Here is a 23236-nt window from a genome sequence, read left to right as displayed (position 1 = left end):
TACAGGCTGCTCTGCTGTAAGAATTCCCAGCTGTCCTTTCCACTCTGTGAATTGCCCCCCCCCCCAGGGGAGGGGACCTCTCATGACTGTCCTGGAACGCTACTGATCTCCGCTAATGAGTTATCAGAGGCTGGCTAAGGGCTTCATAGCTGCACCCCCATTCTAAGCTGCAGCCCCTTGACCAACGCAGGCCCTGCCCAGTCCCGGATGTGCTGAATCAGTTCTGACTGCAGACAAACCCCGCCCTGCCCCTTACCAAGCGGTGGCATCCTGGGCTGGTCACCTGCATAGCTTTGGTTTTTTATTATTCTAAAGGTGACGTACAGACCGGTTACAGGTCGGTAAGTCAGGAAAAGAGTCTATTTCCTTTTGGATGAGCACCCCTTCCCTTGTTCTCTTCCAGTTTTTTCCTCCCACCCCCCGCCCACAATGGTTGAGTGTATTTTCCAGTGTCCGGTGCATTTGTTCACCCTCTGTCCCTCCATTTCCGTGCCTCCCCCCCTTTTATGACTTGTCTATCTTGAACCCAATTCCCCAACAGTACAACGTATACACCCCCCCTCCAAAATAAAAACCCCACATACTTCAACCCATACACAGCACTTGGCGACCCAAGGGAGAAGGACGCCAGAACCCCAAACATATGTACAACTTTCTGCAGGCCAGGGGTGGGAGGTTGGGGGGGGGAGCCCAGGGGAAGAGGATGCAGAGCCCCTAAACGCAGAGGCTTACACGCTCTTCCCGTTCTTTACCGGCCGTGTGGCCTCCCCCTCCACCCCGCCCCCCACCCCCTAGCTGTCTGATTCCGTTCGTTCCTCCACCCCCCACCCTCGGGGCTGAAAAGAGGTCGTGGTCCCTTTAAGGCCCGCCCCTCCCTCCCCCAAAACTTCCCAGTGTCTGTTCTTTCGGATCCCGGACGCCCGGCCAGGCTCGCCGCCGAGCTGGTAAGGGACGGGGAGGGGAGTGGGGAAGTGGGATGGGGAGGGGCGCCAAGGGGTGGGTGTCTCCAGAGAGGGCCCCCCCCAGGACGGGCGCCGGCGGCGGGGGGGGGGGGGGGCGGCGGGCGCGGGGCGCGGACGGCCACCGGCGGGGGCGCGCGCGGTGGAGGGGTGCGGCCTGCTGCTGCGTGCGGCGCCGGGCGGGTCCCGCCGCGCTCCGTCCGCGCGCGCCGGCGCGAGGGGCGTCCGGGCTGGGCGCGGGGGCGGGGAGGGGAGGGGCCCCCTTTCCTCCTCCCCTCCCCCCACCGCATTCCGCTGACGTCAGGACCCGGGGCCCCGCCCCCGGATCGCGTCACGTGACGCAAGGCCGAGCCTCATCGCTCCTTTTCTCCCCCCCCCTCCGCTTCCCGCTGTATGTCGGCTTTTGGGGTGGAAGTGGGGGCGGGATAGAAGCCCCTGCGTTCAGTGGGTGTGTTCTTTCGGGTTCCCAGCAGACACTTCTGCAAAACTTTTCTCTCCACCCCCCCCCCCCCCCCCCCCCCGACCTTTCCCCAGTCCCTGATCGGCGCTGGGCTTGTTCGCTCCATTCCAAACTTAGTTGCTGGGTGGACCCCCCACTACGGGAATTCCGAGTTCACCCCGTGGGAAAGGTCGTTGATCACCCTTCAGGGGTGTCCTCCGCCTTTCCCACGGTTCGAGACGGCTTTCTTGCCTTTTTATGTTTTTCTTTGTGAGTTCCTTGGGATGGGATGGAACCCAGGGCCTTGGAGCAAACCAGGCAGACCTTCTGCGTTATCCTCTCCACCCCGCCCCGCCCAGGCAGCTCCCAAGGACTAGATCTGGGGTCGGGACCTCTTATCCCCGCCCCTAGTAGGGCAGGGCTGGACTGTCTGAGAGATTCCGCCCCCCTGCGAAGCATTCCTGGGGTCCTGCCCTCCGCTCCCCTGTCCACGTGGGGTCCGTGATGACCCACGGAGGCTAGGGCGGGCACGCCAGGAACGCAGGCCTGAGTTTCGGGCGCGGGGAGAGGACTAGCCCAGGGATCTGGATCGGTAGGGGACCTGGGAAGTGACTCCTCACGGTTAAGGAAAGTTAGCTCTAAAATATACTGAAATGATTTATTGTAGCTGAAAGGTTGAGGTAGGGTGCACAGGGTTGGAAGACAGTCGGCAGACACGAATGGCAAGGGTCGGATTTGTGGGTGGGTGTGGTGGTGGTGGAGAGCTTCCGGCCTTGGAAAACTTGGAGGTGAAGTACGGGGTACTCGGATGGGGGGGACACAGCTGCTCCGGAAAGTGACCAGTCTTAGTGTAGACTTCCGGCGATGCGAACCGCCAGCACTCGATGACGCGATGGATCCCCCCGCCCCTTCCCGGGGGAGAGGGAGCAATCTGCTCTTGTATGTTTGTCCCGCCTCCGGAGGACCCTTAAAAAAAAAAAAAAAGGGATTGGAGCATGCGTCCTCCCACCGATCCCATTCCAAAGGGCGCCGTCGGTTCCTTTTACCCAATTAGAGGCCATCATTAGTCCCACCCTCTGGAGAGTGGATACTCTTTCCACTCTCCATTGGACAACCCGGAGGTGACGCAGAAGATGGGCGTCTGCGGTGACCACTGCGGAAAGAGAGAGAAGGGAAGGCCTTTCTTGTCTCGTCGCGAAGTGGCGCGGGAAGGTAGTGTTCTGACTGGGGGACTGAAGACTTCCAATTTGACGGATTAGCGAGAAAACCAACGAAAGTGGGAAGAAGGCGGAGCCTGGCGGGATTTTGGGAGCGCCGGTTCTATTAGATGCTCCTAGGGAGGCTGGGCAAGGGCAGAAATGTGACCTATCAAATTGGAGTTTATTTTAAGACCCGGGATTGGTCAAATGACTGGCAGGAAGCGCTCACCTATAAGAAGTGTGTCAGACAAACGAGGGCGGGCCCTTGCGCAGAAGGGCATGAGCAGCATCCAATAGGCGCGCAAGGCGTGCAGAGGCTTCCCCTCCCCCCACGGCAGGGTTAGTGGCTCCCCCTATCGGGTGGGGGCGGCGAGTGACGGGCGTGTCCCTCCCCCAATGAGAGGCGGGGGGAGGCGGGTTCTGCGCCGCCATGTCGCGGAGGCTGCTGCCCCGGGCGGAGAAGCGGCGTCGGCGGTTGGAGCAGAGGCAGCAGCCGGACGAGCAGCTGAGACGGTCGGGAGCGATGGTGAAGATGGCGGCGGCGGGTGGCGGAGGCGGCGGAGGCCGCTACTACGGCGGCGGCAGTGAGGGCGGCCGAGCCCCTAAACGGCTTAAGACTGAAAACGCCGGTGACCAGCACGGAGGCGGTGGTGGCGGTGGAGCTGGGGGAGCGGGCGGCGGCGGCGGGGTAAGGCCAGAGCTGTAGGTGCTGGGGAGGGAGGAAAAAGAAAAATCTCGTACTTTGGTATTTATCTTTTTTTAGGGGGCCTCTGCGCACGCGCCTAGGCCTCGCGCCTTGGACGGGGTTGGGGGAGGGGCAGGCGTTGGGCAAACGGCCGGGTTTGCGCGAGGACAGGCGCCTGCGCATGCGCGCAATCCTGAGCTGGGGGTGGAGGGGGCGGAGGAAACGGTTCGCGCTGCTGGAATCTCATTGCGCAGGCGCAGCGGGCTGACTTGGGGGCCGGGCCTCCCCCACCCCCCTTTATCATTTTCTTTGGCGTTGACCGCGTGCGCAGGCGCGGTCCTCTGGTCTGGCCTCGTGGGCCCATGGTTGGGGAAGGTCACCGCGTGAGCCGGAACGAGTTAAGAGGGTGGCCTTGCAAATTTGGGATTTCTGTTGAGTTGCAATTTAATCTCCATAGTGTCAAGTCTCGATTTCATAAAAGATACTAATTTCGCTGAGATATCCACCCTCCTCCTTTCCCCCTCCTACTCCCCACAAATCCATACATCCCTGTTTCCGTGGGCCTTGCAACGGGGAAAACGATTTTGCTGTTTGGGAATTGAGACAAGGGTTGAGGCCATCAGGCCATTGCTTAGGATTTCCCGGTATGAGAGTTTCCTGATTGCGGATTCACTTATTAGAAGAACTTGGCCATGTGGTTAAATGACAGCTTAAGTGAATCCTATCTGAGGTTTCAGGGGAGGTGTTAGGATTTCTGACTTACGGAATAGGACACAGAGGTTAGGTAAATTTTAAGTCATGTCGCTAAAGGGGCAAGAGGGCTAGGGTTAGAATTCGGGTTTTGGAAGCTGAATTGCAGAGCTGGTAATTAGCATTCTTCCGTGGTTTGTGTGGCTCATTCCTGAAATAGAATCCAGTGGGTTCCTTCCCACTCCCACTGCTTCTTAAACAGGAGGCCCCCAGAGTCCAGAAGAGATGGAGGAAAAAGTTATTTTCTTCCTGAGTCCCTGAGGTTTCTGTCTGTGGGTGGAAAGATACTACCCCTGAGAAGGAGCTGTCTTGTCTCTAAGTGGTATGTTTTGGAGTTTGTGTTTCTGAAAGATTTGCGTATGTTTAAAAACTAGTAATAGTAATGATGGGAGATCACCTGTCTGCCGTAGTTTCTGAGGTACATGTTGTTTTGACCTGATTATCCTTGGGGGTGATCAGAGGGGAGCCTTGCCTAAATGGAGGGTGTTGGCTTGCTCAAGCAGAGAAAAGGCAAGGAAGTTGGGGCATATACATAATGCATGTGTGGTCCCTTCTTTCGCATGTTTCCCTTTCTATGTCACTCTTGCCCATGTTACCTTGATGGAATATAAGAGACACCTACACTTTGATACTCCATTTTGCCTTTGCAGAAAGAAGCCTTTTGGGTGGAATTGCTTGATTGGCTGGCCCTCTCTGCCCTCTGCATCCTCCTGGGTCACCCCTGTGGTGACTTGACTGCCCTCCTCCAATATTTGAGGCTACTGGCTGGCATCTTATGAAGCAGGACATGAGATCTTGTTGCTTTCCTTTCTCAGGAGAACTACGATGACCCCCACAAAACCCCTGCCTCCCCAGTTGTCCACATCAGGGGCCTGATTGACGGTGTGGTTGAAGCTGACCTTGTGGAGGCCTTGCAGGAATTTGGACCCATCAGGTACTGGCTTAGAGGGATTGGATCCCCAAAAGTCAACTTGGGCATTTTTATGTGGCACTGGATTGTGGTTGGAAGTTAGGCTATTTGGGTCTGCAGGCCTTCCTTTGGCTCCTACACATGGTCATTGAACTTTGGTTCTGTATTCCTTTGTCTCATAGTTAGGTTTCATTCTTATAGCAAATACTTGTTAAGTATATGGCATGTACTAAATATGGGGAGTACAAAAGTGAGCAAAACTGCCTCTCCCAGAAAGAACAGATTAGAGCTGTGATAGGTGAGCCCAAGGGTCTGTAGGAGACATCTGGGAGGACATGAGAGGAATTCAGAGTCTGGGGAGGAGGCTTTGCACCAGAAACAAGGGGCATTCCCTTATATCTGAGAGGGGATTGAGCCTATGTTCTCTCTGTCAGCTATGTGGTGGTGATGCCTAAGAAGAGACAAGCACTGGTGGAATTTGAAGACGTGTTGGGGGCTTGCAATGCAGTGAACTACGCAGCTGACAACCAGATCTACATTGCTGGTCATCCAGCTTTTGTCAATTACTCTACAAGCCAGAAGATTTCCCGCCCTGGGGACTCAGATGATTCCCGGAGCGTTAACAGCGTTCTTTTATTTACCATCCTGAATCCCATCTATTCCATAACCACGGTGAGTGCTACTGGGCACTCCTAGAGGCTCCTCTGAGCTTTCTTCCCTTATCCTTCCTCAAGCCAGGCTGACCTTCTGAGGCCCCCTCATCTTGCCTGTCTTTCCTTCTACAGGATGTTCTTTACACTATCTGTAATCCTTGTGGCCCAGTCCAGCGAATTGTTATCTTCCGGAAGAATGGAGTCCAGGCTATGGTGGAATATCCTTTACTGGGGAATATGTTCTTGGGGCGAGGCTCCCAGAGCAGTGGACATTTCTTGGAGCAAGCAAGAAATGGTGCAGAAATGGGCATAGGGCAGCAGGTGTGCATTGTGTATAGTTGTGAAGATGGCATAAGGAGAGGTTCTGGGAAAAGAGTGTGAAAGGGGGTCTGGGCAGTTCTCCAAGGAGGTGCCATCCTGTTGCCATGCAGGGGTGGAGCTGGCTGGTTTCCAGGTTTTACCCAGAATGGCATCTGAGACAACTGGACTTGAAGAAGGTAGCTTGTCTTGGGGTGGTGGCTAAGAAGGTTGTTGGTGCAACTCAGCTGGTGGCTGGGGTGGGAATGCAGATCACCAGCCTGTGCCCCCAAAGCCACATGTGCCACAGTCTGGGATGTTCTTATAATCCTTTTGGAGGCACCTTGAATCCCTCCCCAAAGAACTATGGTGGGATGGATAGTCCTTAACTTGGTTTACATTCGACTCTGTGCAGAGTGCTCAGCGGGCTAAGGCCTCCCTCAATGGGGCTGACATCTATTCTGGCTGTTGCACTCTCAAGATCGAATATGCGAAGGTAAGTCTGGGGACTGACTGCCCTTCTGCCTTAGTTGGCCTCACCGTGAGACGTTGATGAATGGCTGATCTCAAGCTGTGCCTTGTCTTGCAGCCAACACGCTTGAACGTGTTCAAGAACGATCAGGATACTTGGGACTACACAAACCCCAACCTCAGTGGACAAGGTAATCCTGTTGGCCACTTTGTTTTAAACACAAGCGCCTCGCCTTCACCTGACTAGCGCACCTCATAACTGTGGGTTATGTAATGCCATTGGACTCCTGTGGACCCGGGAGGATCTTGGGTCAGTTCCTAGAAAAAGTGGGTGAATGAGGGACCTCTGTGCGTCCTGCAGCTTGGGGACCTGCGAAGTTGCTGAGTGTCCAGAGTGAGGCTGAGGCCTGGGTAGGGTGGGAAGAGGTCTCGCTGAAGACAAGGCGCGGCCTGGGCTTAGAAATCAGTAGCAGCTCCCAACTGGGTTTTGCTGTGGCTCTTCTGGCTTTTTAGTGGTTAATTGAAAATTAGAGTCTCATTGTTTTGCCTGGACTGGCTTCAAACCATGATCCTCAGATCTCAGCCTCCTGAGTAGCTAGGATTGCAGGTATTAACCATTGGGACCTTTAAATGGCCTCTGGTCAGGGCCAGGCCACTGGCTCTTCATCCCCATTGGGCCAGAAATAGACCTCACTTTCTGCTGGTGGAGGGAGGTGATGAGGGCTACTGGGATCTTAGAGCAGGCTGGCCTGGTAGAGGCAGGTGCTGGGACTGGGCCACGTGGCCATGTCTCACCTAATCTGTAGAGGATATTCAGCGTCTCTGCAGGAGCCCAATGGACAGCCCTTCCCTAGTGTCTGTCAGGAATGGTGGACGAGGGGGAGGTTGGTTTTAAAAAAGCAGCGGCAACTCCTCTGAAAATCAGCAAGACTGCCCATCCCTCGGTCTGATACGTCGACTAGGCCAGGGGCTGGGGGAGGAGGCTGGTCGTTGACATCGCAGAGGCTCTGGGAGGCCAGAGGCCCTCAGGCTGGGCAGACCTGGCTTGCTCGCCTTTGAAGCTGGGAAGCAGTGGGCAGGGTGGGCTAGACTCTGTCCCAGGACCCTCAAAGTGGAGCCCTGTGGGCCTGGCTCGCTCCCTGCAGAGGCCAGAGGCAAATTGATCAAGTGAATGTACCAGAGCGGGCAATGGCATTACATGACTGCTAACAGAAACACGGCAAGCAACCATTTCTTCTCCAAGGAACATAAGTAGAAGATGTGCAGAGCGGCAGGGGCTAGTGGCAGGGGCTGGCTGTGCATTGGTTTTCATGCCTCTCAGCTTTGGCTGCCCCAACGCTGGGGCCCCCAAACAAGGGCTGGTGAGGTAACCTGGAGTGAGGGCAGTGCTTCGCCGCCCTCAGGAACCAGACTTCAGCGGCTCTGCCTCTGCACACGCTCACCAACACACAGGGTAGAAAACCACTAGCGCTTCCTGGACAGCAGGACACGCAGCCGCACCACGACCCCAGAAACAGCCGCAGCCTTGAGCTCACTACATCAAGAACACCACACCGCGCTCCAACGAACAGCTCCAAGCACAGAGACAGAGGCAGACAGAGACAAAGAAAGAGACGCAACATGGCAGCAGACACTGCTTTTTACTAAACATTAAAGTCAAAATCCAAGCAGACTCGAGCCCGAGAATGTACACAGAAGTAGGAAACACAGAACAGCTCTCCCAGCCAGCCAGCCAGCGGTGCTGTTTTCGGAGAACGATTCATAGACTGCAGTAGATTCCATGGGCCTCCAAGACAATAGGATCCTCTCCATTCCTCGCCACGTGGGTTTGTTTTTTAAGTCCTTTGGTTTGGGGAGGGCCTTTTGCTATTTTTATTTTTTCTGCAGTCACCGGCTGCCAACACAATCTGCACCAACTGGAGATCAGAAACAAAAACCTTAAACCACAACAGCAACAACAAAAACTAAAAACAGATCTAAAAAAACCAGACAGCCAAAACAGCTCAGAGGCACACAGTTACCTGCTGGCGGGCAACCCGGCGCGCTCCCAAGGCCAAAAGTGCGCGCCTGGTGGGGCCACTGGCACACTTCATACCAGGAGACACGCACACGGAGCCTACACAGCCAGAAGCACCACCGCACTGCAGCACACACGTGAGGAGGTGACAACACGGAGGGACACAACCCACTGCATACACCTTTATTTGCACTTTCTGACATCTTCCCATCTTCCGAGGACAGAACATCTGTGAGCCAATCAATTTTGATTTAATCACAGCATTGACTTTTAAAGCAATTCTTAAAAAAAAAAAATGTAGCGGATGTATACTGTAACTTGTATTTATGACTGTAAAACCATGTGTGCAGGGTCGCAGTGTATGTTTGATGGGACGCCATCTTTCAGAACTGTGCTAACTCACTGTTGAAGCGTCCAATGGTAAGAGAAAATAAGATTTGCTTTTTTGTGACAAATGGACATTGTACTCTGTACTTCTGCTGTAAGTAGCCCTTTTCCATCTTTGTAATGACAGATTGGTGAAAAACCAACCCAAGCAAGGGCTGAGGTTGTGAGCCCTGGGTTTTCGAGTCAGCCAGACCTGGGTTTAAGTCCTGGCCCAGCTGCTGACTTTGCTTTCTGACGTTGGGTCAAAGTGTCTTTTAACTGCTCAGTTAAAAGGTAACTTCTCAAGTTTTCCTCTCTGTACAATGGGCTGAACGCACGGTACTTGCTACCTACCTCATAGGGTTGTTGTGAGGAATTTGGAAGCCGCTGTCTGTAATGTGTGTCCCCACGTCTGCCTCCTGAGCTGGCGGGGGGCTGGGGTGGGGGCGCCGCGCCATTGTTGGGTTTGAGAACTCTGGTGCCTCATGTGATCGCTGTCCTCACTGACCGCTGTAGCCTGCTCATCCTCCTCCTGTCTCAGGCTGGATGGGACTGGGGGTGGGGAGGGGGAACCGTCTGGGCCCTGAGTAGGGGGTAGATAGAGCTCCCAATCCAGAGCTTTGGAGGCCGCCCTTGACCCTGTTATCTGCCTGTCTTGGCTTAAGTCTCTGCTCTGAACCTCCTCTCCCTACACCGGGAACTGACGTGGCAGGTCCGCTCAGTGGCAGATTGCCAGTCTCCAGAGGCCGGCTGCTGCTGGGCGCCCTCTGCCCACATGGAAGCTGGCTTTCGCAGGCGTGGGCTCAGGAGAGGAGCCTGGGCTTCACGCCCACCCCCGCAGGTGTGAGGGGGCCCCATCCCCACAGCCCTCACTTGCTTGTAAGAAAGTCTGCAACCGCTCCGGGAGTGAGTGACCGCCATGGCCTCCGCAGTCAGGAGGGAGGGGCTCTTCCTCACGATCACCCCTAACTCTTCTCTGTGTCCACAGGTGACCCTGGCAGTAACCCCAACAAACGCCAGAGGCAGCCCCCTCTCCTGGGAGATCACCCCGCAGAATATGGTGAGGGCAGGGGGTTCCCCTCCGTGGACTCCCGCGGCGCCTGTGCCCCTGCCCGCCGCCCACCGCGCAAATTCTCACCCGCCCTCCCTCTCTTTCCTTCCCACCCCCCAGGAGGGCCCCACGGTGGGTACCACAGCCATTACCATGATGAGGGCTACGGGCCCCCCCCACCTCACTACGAAGGGAGAAGGATGGGCCCACCTGTGGGGGGTCACCGTCGGGGCCCAAGTCGCTACGGCCCCCAGTATGGGCACCCCCCACCCCCTCCCCCACCACCCGAGTATGGCCCCCACGCCGACAGCCCTGTGCTCATGGTCTATGGCTTGGACCAATCTAAGATGAACTGTGATCGAGTCTTCAATGTCTTCTGCTTGTATGGCAATGTGGAGAAGGTGAGCTGCCGCTGGGTTGGGGCTGTCCACACAGGGAGGCAGGCAGGGGGGAGGCAGGAGAGCCGGCTACAGACAAACAGGTAGGGGTGGGTCCCCAGTGAGCGGTTGATCATTTTGTGAACTACAGTTTCAAATATGAAGACTTAGCACTACATGAGTTAAAAGTCCTCATAGGGCATAGAAACAGTTTTTTTTGTTGTTGTTGTTATTGTTTTTTGTTGGTCATGGGGCCTGAACTCAGCCTGGGTGCCGTCCCTCAGCTCTTCAGCTCAAGGCTAGTGTTCTACTACTTGAGCCACAACACCACTTCCGGCTTTTTTTTTCTGCTTATGTGGTGCTGAGGAATTGAACCTAGGGCCTCATGTATGCAAGGCAAGCACTCTACCACTGAGCCACCTTCCCAGACCAGAAACAGTCTTCTTAGAGAGACTGTTGTATAAGGAAGCTCCAGGCAGTCATGGGCATCTTTTCTCCTTTCCTTTTGGAGGTGCTGGGGTATTAACTTAGGGACTTGTGCTTGTAGGCATGTGGGATCTACCTTTTGAACCATTGAGCCATACTTCCATACGTACATGTGTGTGTGCGCGCGCGTGCACGTATGTACGTACGTATGTATATATTAGTTGTGGGCCTTGAACTCTGGGCCTGGGCATTGTCCCTAGCTTCAGCTCAGGATGAGCTCTCTACCTCTTTGAGCCATTGTGCCACTTACGGTTTTCTGTTGGTTAGTTGGAGATAAGAGTCTCATGGACTTTCTTTTTTTTTTTTTTTTGGGTCCAGTCGTGGGGCCTGAACTCTGGGCCTGGGCGCTGTCCCTCAGCTCTTCAGCTCAAGGCTAGCACTCTACCCCTTGAGCCATAGCGCCACTTCTGGCTTTTTTTTTTTTTTTTGCTTATGTGGTGCTGAGGAATCGAACCCAGGGCTTCATGCATGCAAGGCAAGCGCTCTACCACTGAGCCACCTTCCCAGCCCTCTCATGGACTTTCTTGCCCGGGCTAGCTTTGAACCGTGGTCTTCAGATCTCGGCCTCCTGAATAGATAGGATTACAGGTGTGAGCCACCAATGCCTGGTCAGATAGAGCTGCTTATTCTTTCTTCTGTCTCAGATCATGATCCACTTTTTATAAAGCTGGGATTATCAGTGTAGATATCACCTTGCTCTTCCCCCTCCCAAGCTGATTTGTTGAAATGGAATCCCCTTCTCAGCTTTGAACGAATCTCAGTCCTGATCTCTGGCTCCAGGTTAGCAGAGGCATGGGTGTATAGGCGTGAGTAGTGGGGGAGGGGGGCGCTCAGTGTAGCCTTCTGTGTTCCTTATGGGACATTTGGTTCCCACTGGCTGGGTGGGGTTCTGCTTCCATCTCTCTCTGGTCTTGCAGTACTTGTGGAATGTATCTACATGAGCAAAGCTCTGTTAAAGGCACTTTACATACACATAGAAACTCGGGTCATTTTCTTAACACAGTGCTCAGAGGTGCACTCAGGTCTGGTGGACGTTTGTATGACAGGTACAGAGCTATTGCCTTAGGGCTAAGTGAGAGTGAGGGCCTGGCCATCACATTGGGGTACAGTAAGATTGTGCGAAAGCCTGGGCCCGCAGGTCTTTGGGGTGGTTCTGATTCCATGTTGATGGGAGAAGGTGCAGCCCAGAGCCAGAGCAGGAACAGCCTGGCAGCTGGGCAGTGGTGCTGAGGGCAGCTGCATTCCCCAGGTAAAATTCATGAAAAGCAAGCCGGGGGCCGCCATGGTGGAGATGGCTGATGGCTACGCTGTGGACCGGGCTATAACTCACCTCAACAACAACTTCATGTTTGGGCAGAAGATGAACGTCTGGTGGGTGCTGTGCTGTGGGCAAGGGAGGGTTGGAGGCAGCTCTGGAGAGGGGCGGCGTGTGGGTATGGCTAGAGATACCCAGGCTGGAATAGTGGGATGGTTCTCTTGTCCTCCAAGCCTTGGGGACAACCTGGGATCTGATCAAGGTGCCCCTTACTTTCCACAGTGTCTCCAAGCAGCCAGCCATTATGCCCGGCCAGTCCTATGGGCTAGAAGATGGGTCATCCAGTTACAAAGACTTTAGTGAGTCAAGAAACAATCGCTTCTCCACCCCAGAGCAGGCAGCCAAGAACCGAATCCAGCACCCTAGCAACGTGCTACACTTCTTCAACGCCCCCCTGGAGGTGACCGAGGAGAACTTCTTTGAGGTGGGTATGCCAGTGGGTCTCATTGTGTTTAGTAACTAAGGTACATCTTGGACCCCCTTCCCAGTTGGGTACTGGGGGACAGAGACCAGGGATACCAGGGTCTTTACACTGGAGTCAGGTTGAGAGCCACAGTGAAGTTGAACATCAGTACAGGGTTGGGTTCTTGGCTATAGAAGCTTAGGAACCAGTGCAGTCTGGGAAGTAGGCAGTTGGGAGGGACAGGCAGGGGTGTGCTTTCCTGGCTCCCCCCTCTGATTTGCCCTGAAGTTGAGCACACACTTCCTATCACATATATGTGGGGTTGCTAAGGATGGAAGGTTGGTGTGGATCATATGATCCCTGTTCTTTTTTTTTTTTTTTTTTAGGAGGGGGGGGGTGTCTGGTTGTGGGGCCTGAACTCTGGGTCTGGGCGCTGTCCCTCAGCTCTTCAGCTCAAGGCTAGCACTCTACCACTTGAGCCACAGCACCACTTCCGGCTTTTTTCTTTTTTGCTTATGTGGTGCTGAGGAATCGAACCCAGAGTCTCATGCATGCAAGGCAAGCGCTCTACCACTGAGCCACCTTCCCAGCCCAATCCCTGTTCTTAACCTGATGCCATGTGGAAACTTTCTAGCATGTGATTAAAGCCAGCATTTGACCATGCAGGCCAGGCCTGCCTGATTTCTCCTTGTGCAGTGGTGCTTGTTTCTGAATTCCTTCATCTATTTCTGCTGCAGATATGCGATGAGCTGGGAGTGAAGCGGCCAACTTCTGTGAAAGTATTCTCAGGCAAAAGTGAGTCACTGCCCTGTTCTCCTGTTCTTAGTGACCAGAGGCAGCCGCCTGGTCCCTGCTGTTCAGCCTCACACCTTGTGTATCCTTCCTATCTACTCAGGTGAGCGCAGCTCTTCTGGGCTGCTCGAGTGGGAATCCAAGAGTGATGCCCTGGAGACTCTGGGCTTCCTGAACCATTACCAGATGAAAAACCCGAGTGAGTATCTGTGTGTCCTGCAGTCACCCCCCTGGTGGCCAGCCTGGTTGGCTGGCTTCAGTCCAAGGCCGTCTTTGCCCTCAGGATAGGACCCGAGAGATTTCCTTTCTGTCGCAGGAGCAGGCAGGCAAGCTGGTCGCCAGGAGAGCTGTCTGATGATGTTTCTCCTGGGAGGCCAGCCTGGCTGCCTGCTCTCGGTTTGGGACTTGTTTAGGTGTCCCCTTCTGGGAGCTGCCACTCTGTCAGCCTTGGCCCCAGGAGTGTCTAGGAGCGGGCTCCTCCATGGAAGGGAAGAGGCGCAGGGCTGTCCTGGCAAGAGCAGGTGCAGAATGGGGGTCCAGGCTGGAGCCTCCAGAAGGGCTGACCACACCTCTGCCCTCTTGTCCACAGATGGCCCATACCCGTACACCCTGAAGTTGTGCTTCTCCACCGCTCAGCACGCCTCCTAATTAGATGCCCACGAAGAACCACCTGAGCAAGAAAGCCTTTCTTTTCCCTTTATGCCCTTGGGTTTTTGTTTGGTTTTGTTTCGTTTTTGCAAAAGTTCCTGTATTCCTTTTTTAAATGCTAGGTTAGTAGAAGCTTAACCATAATGGAATTGCTGGAAGTCTGGAGGGGGAGGGAGAGGGGAACTGATGTCTCCCAAGATTAACCTTCACTTTTTAAAAATTATTGTCCATGTGATTTTTTTTTTTTCTGTTCATTTGTGCTGCCCATGTACTCTTGGCACATTTCAATAAAATTGTTTGGAAAATAAATGGAGGATTTACTGGAATTTCTGGTTGTAACTGCTTTCTGTCAATCCCTGCAGTATGCAGGCAGGCCAGCACACAGGCGCAGCCCTGCAAGCAGGGACCATAGCACATGGGAGCCATGCTAGGAATGTAGGAGGCCTTTTAGGAAAATCCCACAGGACTGGAGGTGTTCTTAGAGGGCTCTGCAGGCAAGCTGACTTGTCTAGAGTCACTTCAAGTGGTAATTAAGAGCTGGGCCATGTATGTAGAAGAAAAACCTGTAGCCCAGGATGTTCAGGCATTATCCAAAAAAAGTTCAGGGAATTTTCAAGAGACACCATAAAATGAGTCCTAAAAACCATTTCTGGGGCTGGGAAGGTGGCTCAGTGGTAGAGCACTTGTCTCATATGCATGAGGCCCTGGGTTCGATTCCTCAGCACCATAAGCAGAAAAAGCTGGAAGTGGCGCTGCGGCTCAAGTGGTAGAGCACTAGCCTTGAGCTGAAGAGCTGAGGGACAGTGCTCAGGCCCAGAGTTCAGGCACCATGACTGGCAAAAAAAAAACAAAACCCTACATTTCATTTAAAGTTGGAAGATTCCAGGAAAAATTTCCTGTACCATGTTTTTCCTTCTCCCATTCACTAACTGCTGCCCTATTGCTGCTTCCTCCCCACCCTATCATTAGCTGAGTGTCATGATTTACTTAACTCAAGACTGAAGGCCATTTCCAGCTCTTCTACGGCAAACATTGCAATGCACACACTCCTTAATGCAAATATCTAAGCCACTTTGACATCCCATCTACCAGATGAAGTTTCCTTCTGGGCTCTTATTTAGTCCTTCCACATCTGGATACATAAGACATCCTGCTAGAAGGGTCCCACTAAACATTACTTGGCTCCCCAATTTTTCCCTGGCTGCTGGCTTAACCCTACAGTTTTCTGTGGCATGGATAATTTCTTACGAGTGGCTGGTTCTGTCTTCAAAAGAGCCATTCATTCATTAAAGCAAGCTGTGTTCCCCTTGTTGAAGCTTTCACCCAGTGATTTATGCCTGTAGACCTAGCTACTCAGATGGCTTGAGATCTGAGGATTGTTCAAAGCCAGCCCAGGCAGGAAAATCCATGAGATTTACCTCCAATAAAACCACCAGAAAACAGAAAATGGTGCTATAGCTCAAGTGATAGCATGCTTACCTTGAGCTGAAGAGCCCAGGGATAGCACCCAGACCCAGAGTTGAAGGCCCATGACAGAAAAAAAAAAAAAAAAGGTTTCTTCTGCTCTTGGGTAATACTTTCTTCCAAAAGCATTCACTTCCTGAACTTAGTATTCAAAAAAGCAGAGAGTGGTCCCATAGCAGAGTTCCTAATTTATTTTTTATTTATTTTTGGGTCGTGGGGCCTGGACTTGGCCTGGGTGCTGTCCCTCAGCACCGTCAGCTCAAGGCTAGTGCTCTACCTGGACTTGGCCTGGGTGCTGTCCCTCAGCACCGTCAGCTCAAGGCTAGTGCTCTACCACTTGAGCTAGAGCTACACTTCAGGTTTTTTCTGCTTATATGGTGCTGAGGAATCGAACCCAGGGCCTCATGCATGCAAGACAAGCACTCTACCACTGAGCCATCTTCCCAGCCCCTTGGGCCGTACTCTTAAGCGACACACACACACACACACACACACACACACACACACACACACACACACACACACACACACACACACACACACACACACACACACACACACACACACACACACACACACACACAACGCCTCCTGCAACCAGCAGCCTTGAACTAGGCACTGGAATGCTGTGGGGAGTTGGCACAGTCCTGAGGCTGGCGACCAGCACCTCCTCGCAGCACAGCTCGTCCCTGCTCTTCTTAGTTGAACTTGCGCGAGGATAAACTCACTTAGCAGCAACTGCGCTGTGACCTTCACGTCCTTGCTCAGTCCAGCTGTGAGCACTTTGCCCGCTGTCACGAAACAGCGCAGCGCTGAACTTTATGCGGAATTGGCCCCCTGGCGGTGAGATACGGGCCCAGGCCAGGTGCCCAGTGGGGCAAAGGGTTCCTTCCTGAGCTGCCTTCCGAGCACGCCAGAGAACTCCCAACGCCACTTCCGGTTGCCCTTAGTTAAGATGGCGGGCGCAGAGGCGTCACTGAGGGTTGGGCTGCGGCTTCTAGGCCCTTGCCCAACATGGCGGATTTCGTCCCGCCCCTCGGCTTCCGCCCCTCAGGTTAGTGTGTTGACAGTCCTGATGACCGCAGCGATGGCGGTTTCTCGCGCACTCCGCGACCTGTGGCTGAGGCGTAAGTCACCCCCTGTCCTCTGGGGGGTCCACCGAGGAGAGGCCTATGCGGAGGCAGCAAAAGGGTCCGTGCGCTGCCTAACGCAGGGGTCTGCAGAGGCTCCCAACCCGAGAGAACTCCCCAACTCCATGAGACTGTGTCTTTGCAATCTGGGGTCCCCGACAGCTCGTCGCCCCCGGGCCTGGCTCAGCCCACCGTCCACGGTCTCAAGTATTCTCAGACTCAGCCCACTGCCAAGTGCACCCCAGTCCTCAAACCCCAGTCCCCCTCGACCCTGGGCTCTGAGGACTTCGTGTTCTCCAGGCCAGGCTCCCCGAGACACGTGCATCCCCATCCTGGCGTCTCCAGGGCTCTTCTTCCCCTCTGTCCGCAGGACTGGCAGCGCCCACCCAGCTGGGCTTCCACCTCAGCCCTCGCCCCCTGAGCTCCTCCGCACACCAGGCCTCCAAGGCAGCCCCCTCGGAAGCCTCGGACCACAGCTATGAGTCCCTGCAGGTGACCTCGGCTGGGACACACGTCCTCCACGTGCAGCTGAACAGGCCTGACAAGAGGAATGCCATGAACAAGGCCTTCTGGAGGTGTGGGCTGCACATCCTGGAGGCCTTCCTGCAGGTGGAGGCGGGGCTGGGGTACTAGGCCTGGCTGGCCTTGGAGGACAGACAGATGGACTTGAGGGTGGGGCAGTCCCACTGCTGTGCTTACTGGCTCTTCCCTCCTTGCTCCTCCACAGGGAGATGGTGGAATGCTTCAACAAGATAGCCAGGGACTCCAACTGCAGGGCTGTGGTGGTCTCGGGTGCAGGAAAAATGTTCACTTCAGGTACCTTCTCCTCCCCAGGCGCTCCTGGTCCTGGTGGTATGGCAGTGCTTCTAATTGAGGATTTTAGGCAGCTCTAACTTGTGATTTGAACCTCTTGTTCAAGCATCCAAATCAAAGGCTTGCTGGGTAAAACTCAGTGCTTAGTGGAAAATACTTGCCTAATAGCTGTGGCCCGCGGTTCCATCCCCAGCACTCCAGGAAAAAGGAAAAGGCATGAAGGCTGAGGGCTCAGGCAGACCCCATCTCTGTACCTGTCCTTGTCCCCCTACCTTGTGGGGCCCTGATGTGAAGAGAATGGAGAGAAGCTGAACACCTGCTCAGCAGGATGCTGTGGGGTGAATGGAAGGAGGTGATACTTGTGTGACGTCAGTATTCAGCACCCACCTTAATCTAGACAAACGGTTTGTTTTGTGGCTGTGAGACAATAGCAACGATCTGATTAAGGATGAAATTTAGAGGTTCCCAGGAGAACAAGCTGGGGCCGGTTTTCTGCACCGATCTCATCTGACTGTGGGGCCTGCGCACTGGGGCTCTGCGTTTCAGGGAGTTGCAATTGTGGGTGTTCAAGGAGAACCAGAAAAGCCAGCCAGGGTAGGCTTAGGAAGTTGCCCATGAGGCTGGTCCTGGGAACCAGGCCAATGAGTCACCAGGGTTTCTTAGACTTGTTGTGGGTGCCAAGAGCTGCCAGCATGCTGGGGCAGGCTACCCCGGTCGTGCTGAACAGAGGACTTGCTAATGGATGCTCTGTGAAGTCATTGCATGCCTGGACCCTGTCTCGTGCTGCCCAGATGCAACTCCTCCATCCTGCAGCCCAGTTGCTCCCTGGAGTGTTTCAATAGCCTGGTGTAGAGAAGCTACCCCTGGTCCAGATTCAGGCCCAGTCAAGGTGGCGCAGGGAGTCTGGCATACCCACCTGTCACTTGCACAAACCAGCTGTCTTCTGAACCTGCCTCCACAGACAGCGAAGCCTGTGGATCAGGACTGGCTCAGAGTGGGAGAGACTTCTTAAGCTGGCAGTGACATGTTAGGGGTCAAGGAAAGGATGAAGAGGAGAGAAGAGATACACATGATCTCCTTCCATCCCCTCCCTGACCTGACTTTCATGTCTGCCTTATAGGTCCAGCCCTGTAGGCCTTTCTGTGAGGCTGCTTACCCAGGCCAGGAGCATTCCAACCACAGGGCCTTTGCACTGGCTGTTTCTGGCATTTTCCATTCTCAATCCTGATGAGTCCATGCTCCCTTCATGTCCTTCAGGTCTCTCACTGAGGACATTAGACAGGGCAACAGCCTCCCCGCTGACTCTCACACACAGGCACGATATTATGCTTTTCTTGTTGTTGAAATGGGGACTCAGAGAGATGTAACCTAGGGTAGCCTCTAACTCTGGATCCTCCTCCTGCCTCCGCCTCCCTCTAGGGCTGGGATTACAGGCCTATGTCACATTGCTCTAGTCAAAATGTGTGTGTGTGTGTGTGTGTGTGTGTATGTGTGTGTGTGTGTGTGTGTATTGGTCCTGGCTTAAACAGAGACCTCTACTATGGCTCAGCTTTCTAGTGTAGAGCAGTGTGGAGCCAGGACCTCCAGGACCTGGCTGGAACTCAAGGTCTTGCCCACACTGGGCAGCTTCTCCACCACTGAGCCACACTCCAGTCAAACAGAGCAGTCCAGGCCTTGAATCTGAGCACTCAGGAGCCAGAGGTAGAGGGTCAAGAGTTCTAGGCCTGAACCCTAGTGAACCCTGTCTCGAAAGATAAAAACATAACTGAGCCAGGTGCTGGTGGCTCATGCCGCCTTTAATCCTAGCTACTCAGGAGGCTGAGATCTGAAGATCATGGTTCAAAGCCAGCCTGGGCAGGAAAGTCCGTGAGACTCATCTTCAATTAACCACCAGAAAAATGGAAGTGACGCTGTGGCCCAAGTGGTAGAGCGCTTGCCTTGAGCTGAAGAGCTGAGGGACAGCGTTCAGGCCCTGAGTTCAAGCCCCACAACTGACAATAAAACAAAACCACATAATTAAGCAAGAAAGAAAAACAGAAGAAAAGTCAGATTCATGATTATCGTGATTATCTGGAAGTTAGAGGCACAGCATTTGCTCCATATCCAGAATGCCCATCTCAGGAAACAACTTTGCAGACTCAGTGTCTCTGCCCTCACCTGCTTCCTAGACCACCTGTGTGACCTCAGGCCAGTGTATAACCTCTCCATGCCTCAGTTTCCCTGCGGGTGAACTGAAACCACTTGTAGGACCTGCCAAGATTCTGTGAAGACAGAGCAAAGGCTCAGTAGGAGCAGTCCTCTTTATCTCTCCATGCCATGTCTCCCTAATCTCTAAGCAAGTTGTTTTCTGCTGTGGCTGGTACAATCATTTTGCTTGGATCTGAGTCCTGGCGGGGTGTGGGGGTGCTGGGAGGCTATGTGAGCACCTCCTCTTCCCTAACCCCCCCTCACTCCTGGCCAGGAATCGACCTCATGGATATGGCTTCAGAACTGCTGCAGCCCGAGGGAGACGACGTGGCCCGCATCAGCTGGTACCTCCGTGACCTCATCACCCAGTACCAGAAGACCTTCAGCGTCATTGAGAAGGTGACTCTGGGCACAGCAGGGCAGCAGCTCCTCTGCCCACTGCCCTCAGCCCTGACCCCAGCCCTGCCTTCCCTTCCAGTGCCCCAAACCTGTGATCGCTGCCATCCACGGCGGGTGCATTGGTGGAGGTGAGTGTGTCTCCCCCACTCCCCTGGGCAGGGGTAGGGCTGAGGCCTCCCCTCCCTCAGCCAGGGCCTCCACTCTCAGCTCTCTGCTGCTGAGCCTGGGGCCCTGCATGCGGCCATGACTGGGGAGCAGGGCCAGGCTCTTTCCCTCTGCATTGTCCCTGGCCTCTTCCTTCCAGGTGTGGACCTCGTCACTGCCTGTGACATCCGCTACTGTGCCCAGGATGCTTTCTTCCAGGTCAAGGTGAGTCTCCCTGAGCTCCTGCCTTCCGGGACCCCCACAGTGCTGACTAGAGAGTGGCACACCTGTCAGAGCAGGGACCATGTGTGTGGAGGGAGCAAGCCCTGAGGGCTTCACAGCAGAGGAGTCAGAGTGACCCTTCCAAAGTGAGGCTCAGGAGACAGGCAGGGTAGCACACAGCTGTCATCCTGGCACTTGGGAGGTGGAGGCAGAAAGACTGGAGTTCTAGGTTAATCTGGACCACATGGCAGGACCTTGCCTCTCCAAACCAAGAGCTGGGGATTTGGTTTAGTGGTAGAGCACTTGGCTAGCATGTGCAGGACCCTGAAGTCTGTCCTCAGCACCTTGGAGGGGGTGTGTGTGTGAGACTGCCATGGAGAAAATCTGGCAAGCGTTCAGGGAGGTGAGGAGTGACAGGGGGCAGGGGGCACAGGCCACACTGGAGGCCCAGAGAGACAGGAGGAAGCCAGGTGCAGGGTGGGACCAGGAAGGAGTGAAGGAGAGAGAGAAGAGGGGAGGGAGGGAGAGGGAAAGCAGTGTCTCCCGAAAAGTGGGGTCAACCTGAAGAGCTCACTGTAAAGAACCAGGAGGTCTCCTGGGAAAAGGAGGCTCCAGGAACAGGCTGGGGTCAACATTTTAGAGGAGTTGGAGGTATTTAGGGGGTGCAGAAATGGCGTGTTGGGGGGACGGACGGCTCTTCAGTTCTGGCCTTGAGCTTGTGTTGGGAGCAAATAATGACAATCCCACTGCTCACCAGGAGGTGGACATAGGCCTGGCCGCTGATGTGGGGACGCTGCAGCGGCTGCCCAAAGTCATTGGGAATCAGAGGTGAGAGGGGGGCGGAGGGGAGGACTGTGGGGTCCCCCCCCCCCGCCCCCGCCCCAGGCTACAGGATAGCCTGATGTGCCCTCCGTTTCCACAGCCTGGTCAACGAGCTGGCCTTCACCGCCCGCAAGATGATGGCAGACGAGGCGCTGAGCAGTGGCCTGGTCAGGTAATGGGGGCTGAGGACGGAAGAAGGCAAGGACCAAGGATGGAGCTGGGGGCGGGGGCTGAGGACAAGGAGGGCAGGGGCGGAGCATGGGGGTGTGCAGCCATGCCATGGCGGGGGGGGGGGAGGGGGGGGGCGAGTCCCTCTCTTCCCATCCGAGATCAAGGGCGTCTCCCTGCGAGTGTGGCAGGGGAGGGAGGGGAAAGTCCACGCCTGGTGGGATGGGGGTCCACACTGAGAGCCTCACCTGCCCTTCTGATTCCTCTCGAAGCCGCGTGTTCTCGGACAAGGAGGCCATGCTGGATGCAGCCTTCGCGCTGGCGGCTGAGGTGTCGAGCAAGAGCCCAGTGGCCGTTCAGAGCACCAAGGTCAACCTGCTCTACTCGCGGGATCACCCGGTGGACATGGCGCTGGACTACGTGGTGAGCTTCGGCTTCAGCCAATCGCTGTGCTCCTAGCCCCACGAGGCCTCCACCAATCACCTCACTTCCCACTCCTGGTGCTGCTCCACCAATCAATGCACTCCCTGTTCCTTACCCCGCCCCCGCCCAGCCCTCCTCCAATCACGGCGTCCCTGCCTGGCCAATTGGGGCTCAGGGGCGGGCTGGTGAATGCCTCACCCTCAGATTGGTGTTCACTAAGTGTCACCTTCCCCTTCTGCAGGCCTCCTGGAACATGAGCATGCTGCAGACCCAGGACATCGTGAAGTCGGTGCAGGCGGCCATGGAGAAGAAGGACCTGAAGAGCATCACCTTCTCCAAACTCTGAGCACCAAGCCCGTCTCCAGACCCAGTGCCTGCCTCCTCCTCTATAATGGGAGGATTCAGGACAGGCCTCTAGTGCCTTCTGAGCACTCTCAAGCCTTATCTTTATAACCCTCATTTCTACCCAGGCCCTTATCTTCACTAAGAACAATAAAGTTCTGGAGAGAACCTGGCTTCATTACTGGAGTGGGGGGGGGGGGAGTTGGAGGCCCAGGGGTCTCCCAGGAAGGCAGCTGTGAAATTGAGGATAGAGGTTCTTTTGCTCTTCTGAGACAAGGTCTCATTATATATAACATAAGGTAGCCTGGAACTCAAGATCCCCTTGCCTTAGCCTCCTGAGTGCTGAGATTACAGAGATGAACCACCATACACAGCCAATGATGAGATCTGACCAATTGAAGACTGTTTAGGAAGAGCAGGAAGTCTTAAGAGGTGGAGTCCTTGGCTGGCATCCTTCTGGGTGTGGAAGGCCATCCTTGCTCCCCCTATTCTTGGACTGACAGTGCCCAACCCACCTGGCACCTGTCCTATTTGTAGTCAGTCCAGTGCTGGAGTCTGCTGGGCATACCCAGGTAGAAAGTAGCAGAGGCAGCCAGGTGCCAGTGGCTCACGCCTGTCATCCTAGCTATTTAGGAGGCTGAGATCTGAGGATTGATGTTCAAAGCCAGTCCAGGCAGGAAAGTCTCCGTGAGACTCTTTTTTTTTTTTTTTTGCTGGTCATGAGGCCTGAACTCTGGGTCTGGGCGCTGTCCCTCAGCTCTTCAGCTCAAGGCTAGCGCTCTACCATTGGAGCCACAATGCCACTTCCGGCTTTTTCTGTTTATGTGGTGCTGAGGAATCGAACCCAGGGCCTCATGCTTACAAGGCATGCACTCTACCGCTGAGATACCTTCCCAGACCCTCCGTGAGACTCTTATCTCCAATGAACCACCAGAAAACTGGAAGTGGCGTTGTGGCTCAAGAGGTAGAGTGTTAGCCTGGAGCTGAAGTGCTGAGGGACAGTGCCCAGGCCCAGAGTTCAAGCCCCACGACTGGAAAAAAAAAAAAAAAAGAACCCAGATCTTTTCACTCCAGCCACCCATGTGCTCTAAACCCCTGTCCCTAGGTCATAATGTGAGAGCTGGAGGTGAATGTGGGTACTTTGCTGTGTCTCCAGCTCTTATTTCCTTCCATTACCCACCTGTGCAGTCACTCCTGCAGCCCCGCCCTGCCCACCTGCTGTCCCCTCCCTCTGCCAACAGACTTCGGGCAGGGCTTTATGGTCTCTGATAAGGCTCTGGCAAGGCCAAAGTCCATCATTGGCC

At 54.7% G+C, this 23236-nt stretch overlaps 2 protein-coding genes across 4 annotated transcripts; both read left to right on the top strand.

Moving 5' to 3' along the window:
- The first annotated feature begins 859 nt into the window (after positions 1-859).
- On the top strand, positions 860-14127 carry Hnrnpl (heterogeneous nuclear ribonucleoprotein L). 3 transcript variants are annotated; one of them, XM_042667864.1, is made up of 13 exons: positions 3011-3285; positions 4848-4966; positions 5377-5614; positions 5728-5813; positions 6292-6388; positions 6482-6554; positions 9735-9806; positions 9918-10198; positions 11910-12031; positions 12198-12399; positions 13116-13173; positions 13274-13369; positions 13760-14127. In XM_042667864.1, the coding sequence occupies exons 1-13, from the start codon at positions 3028-3030 to the stop codon at positions 13816-13818; spliced, it is 1761 nt and encodes a 586-aa protein (XP_042523798.1). In that variant the 5' UTR covers positions 3011-3027; the 3' UTR covers positions 13819-14127. The 3 variants fall into 3 exon arrangements, with proteins under 3 accessions (XP_042523799.1, XP_042523797.1, XP_042523798.1); XM_042667865.1 differs by lacking the exon at positions 3011-3285 and adding an exon at positions 860-944 and having other exon boundaries at positions 9735-10198; XM_042667863.1 differs by having other exon boundaries at positions 3009-3285; positions 9735-10198.
- On the top strand, positions 6110-22100 carry LOC122097406 (delta(3,5)-Delta(2,4)-dienoyl-CoA isomerase, mitochondrial-like). Its single transcript, XM_042667872.1, has 11 exons — positions 6110-6129; positions 16368-16409; positions 16783-16987; positions 17140-17228; positions 19687-19811; positions 19891-19939; positions 20116-20180; positions 20935-21005; positions 21100-21171; positions 21440-21590; positions 21832-22100. The coding sequence occupies exons 2-11, from the start codon at positions 16370-16372 to the stop codon at positions 21934-21936; spliced, it is 972 nt and encodes a 323-aa protein (XP_042523806.1). The 5' UTR covers positions 6110-6129; positions 16368-16369; the 3' UTR covers positions 21937-22100.
- Positions 22101-23236: the final 1136 nt, after the last annotated feature.

This window comes from Dipodomys spectabilis, unplaced genomic scaffold (genome assembly GCF_019054845.1).
Source record: "Dipodomys spectabilis isolate Male_0828 unplaced genomic scaffold, ASM1905484v1 ptg000422l, whole genome shotgun sequence".
Lineage (NCBI taxonomy): Eukaryota > Metazoa > Chordata > Mammalia > Rodentia > Heteromyidae > Dipodomys > Dipodomys spectabilis.
The sequence above is the reverse complement of the archived record's forward strand: the minus strand, read 5'-3'. Positions and strand labels throughout refer to the sequence as shown.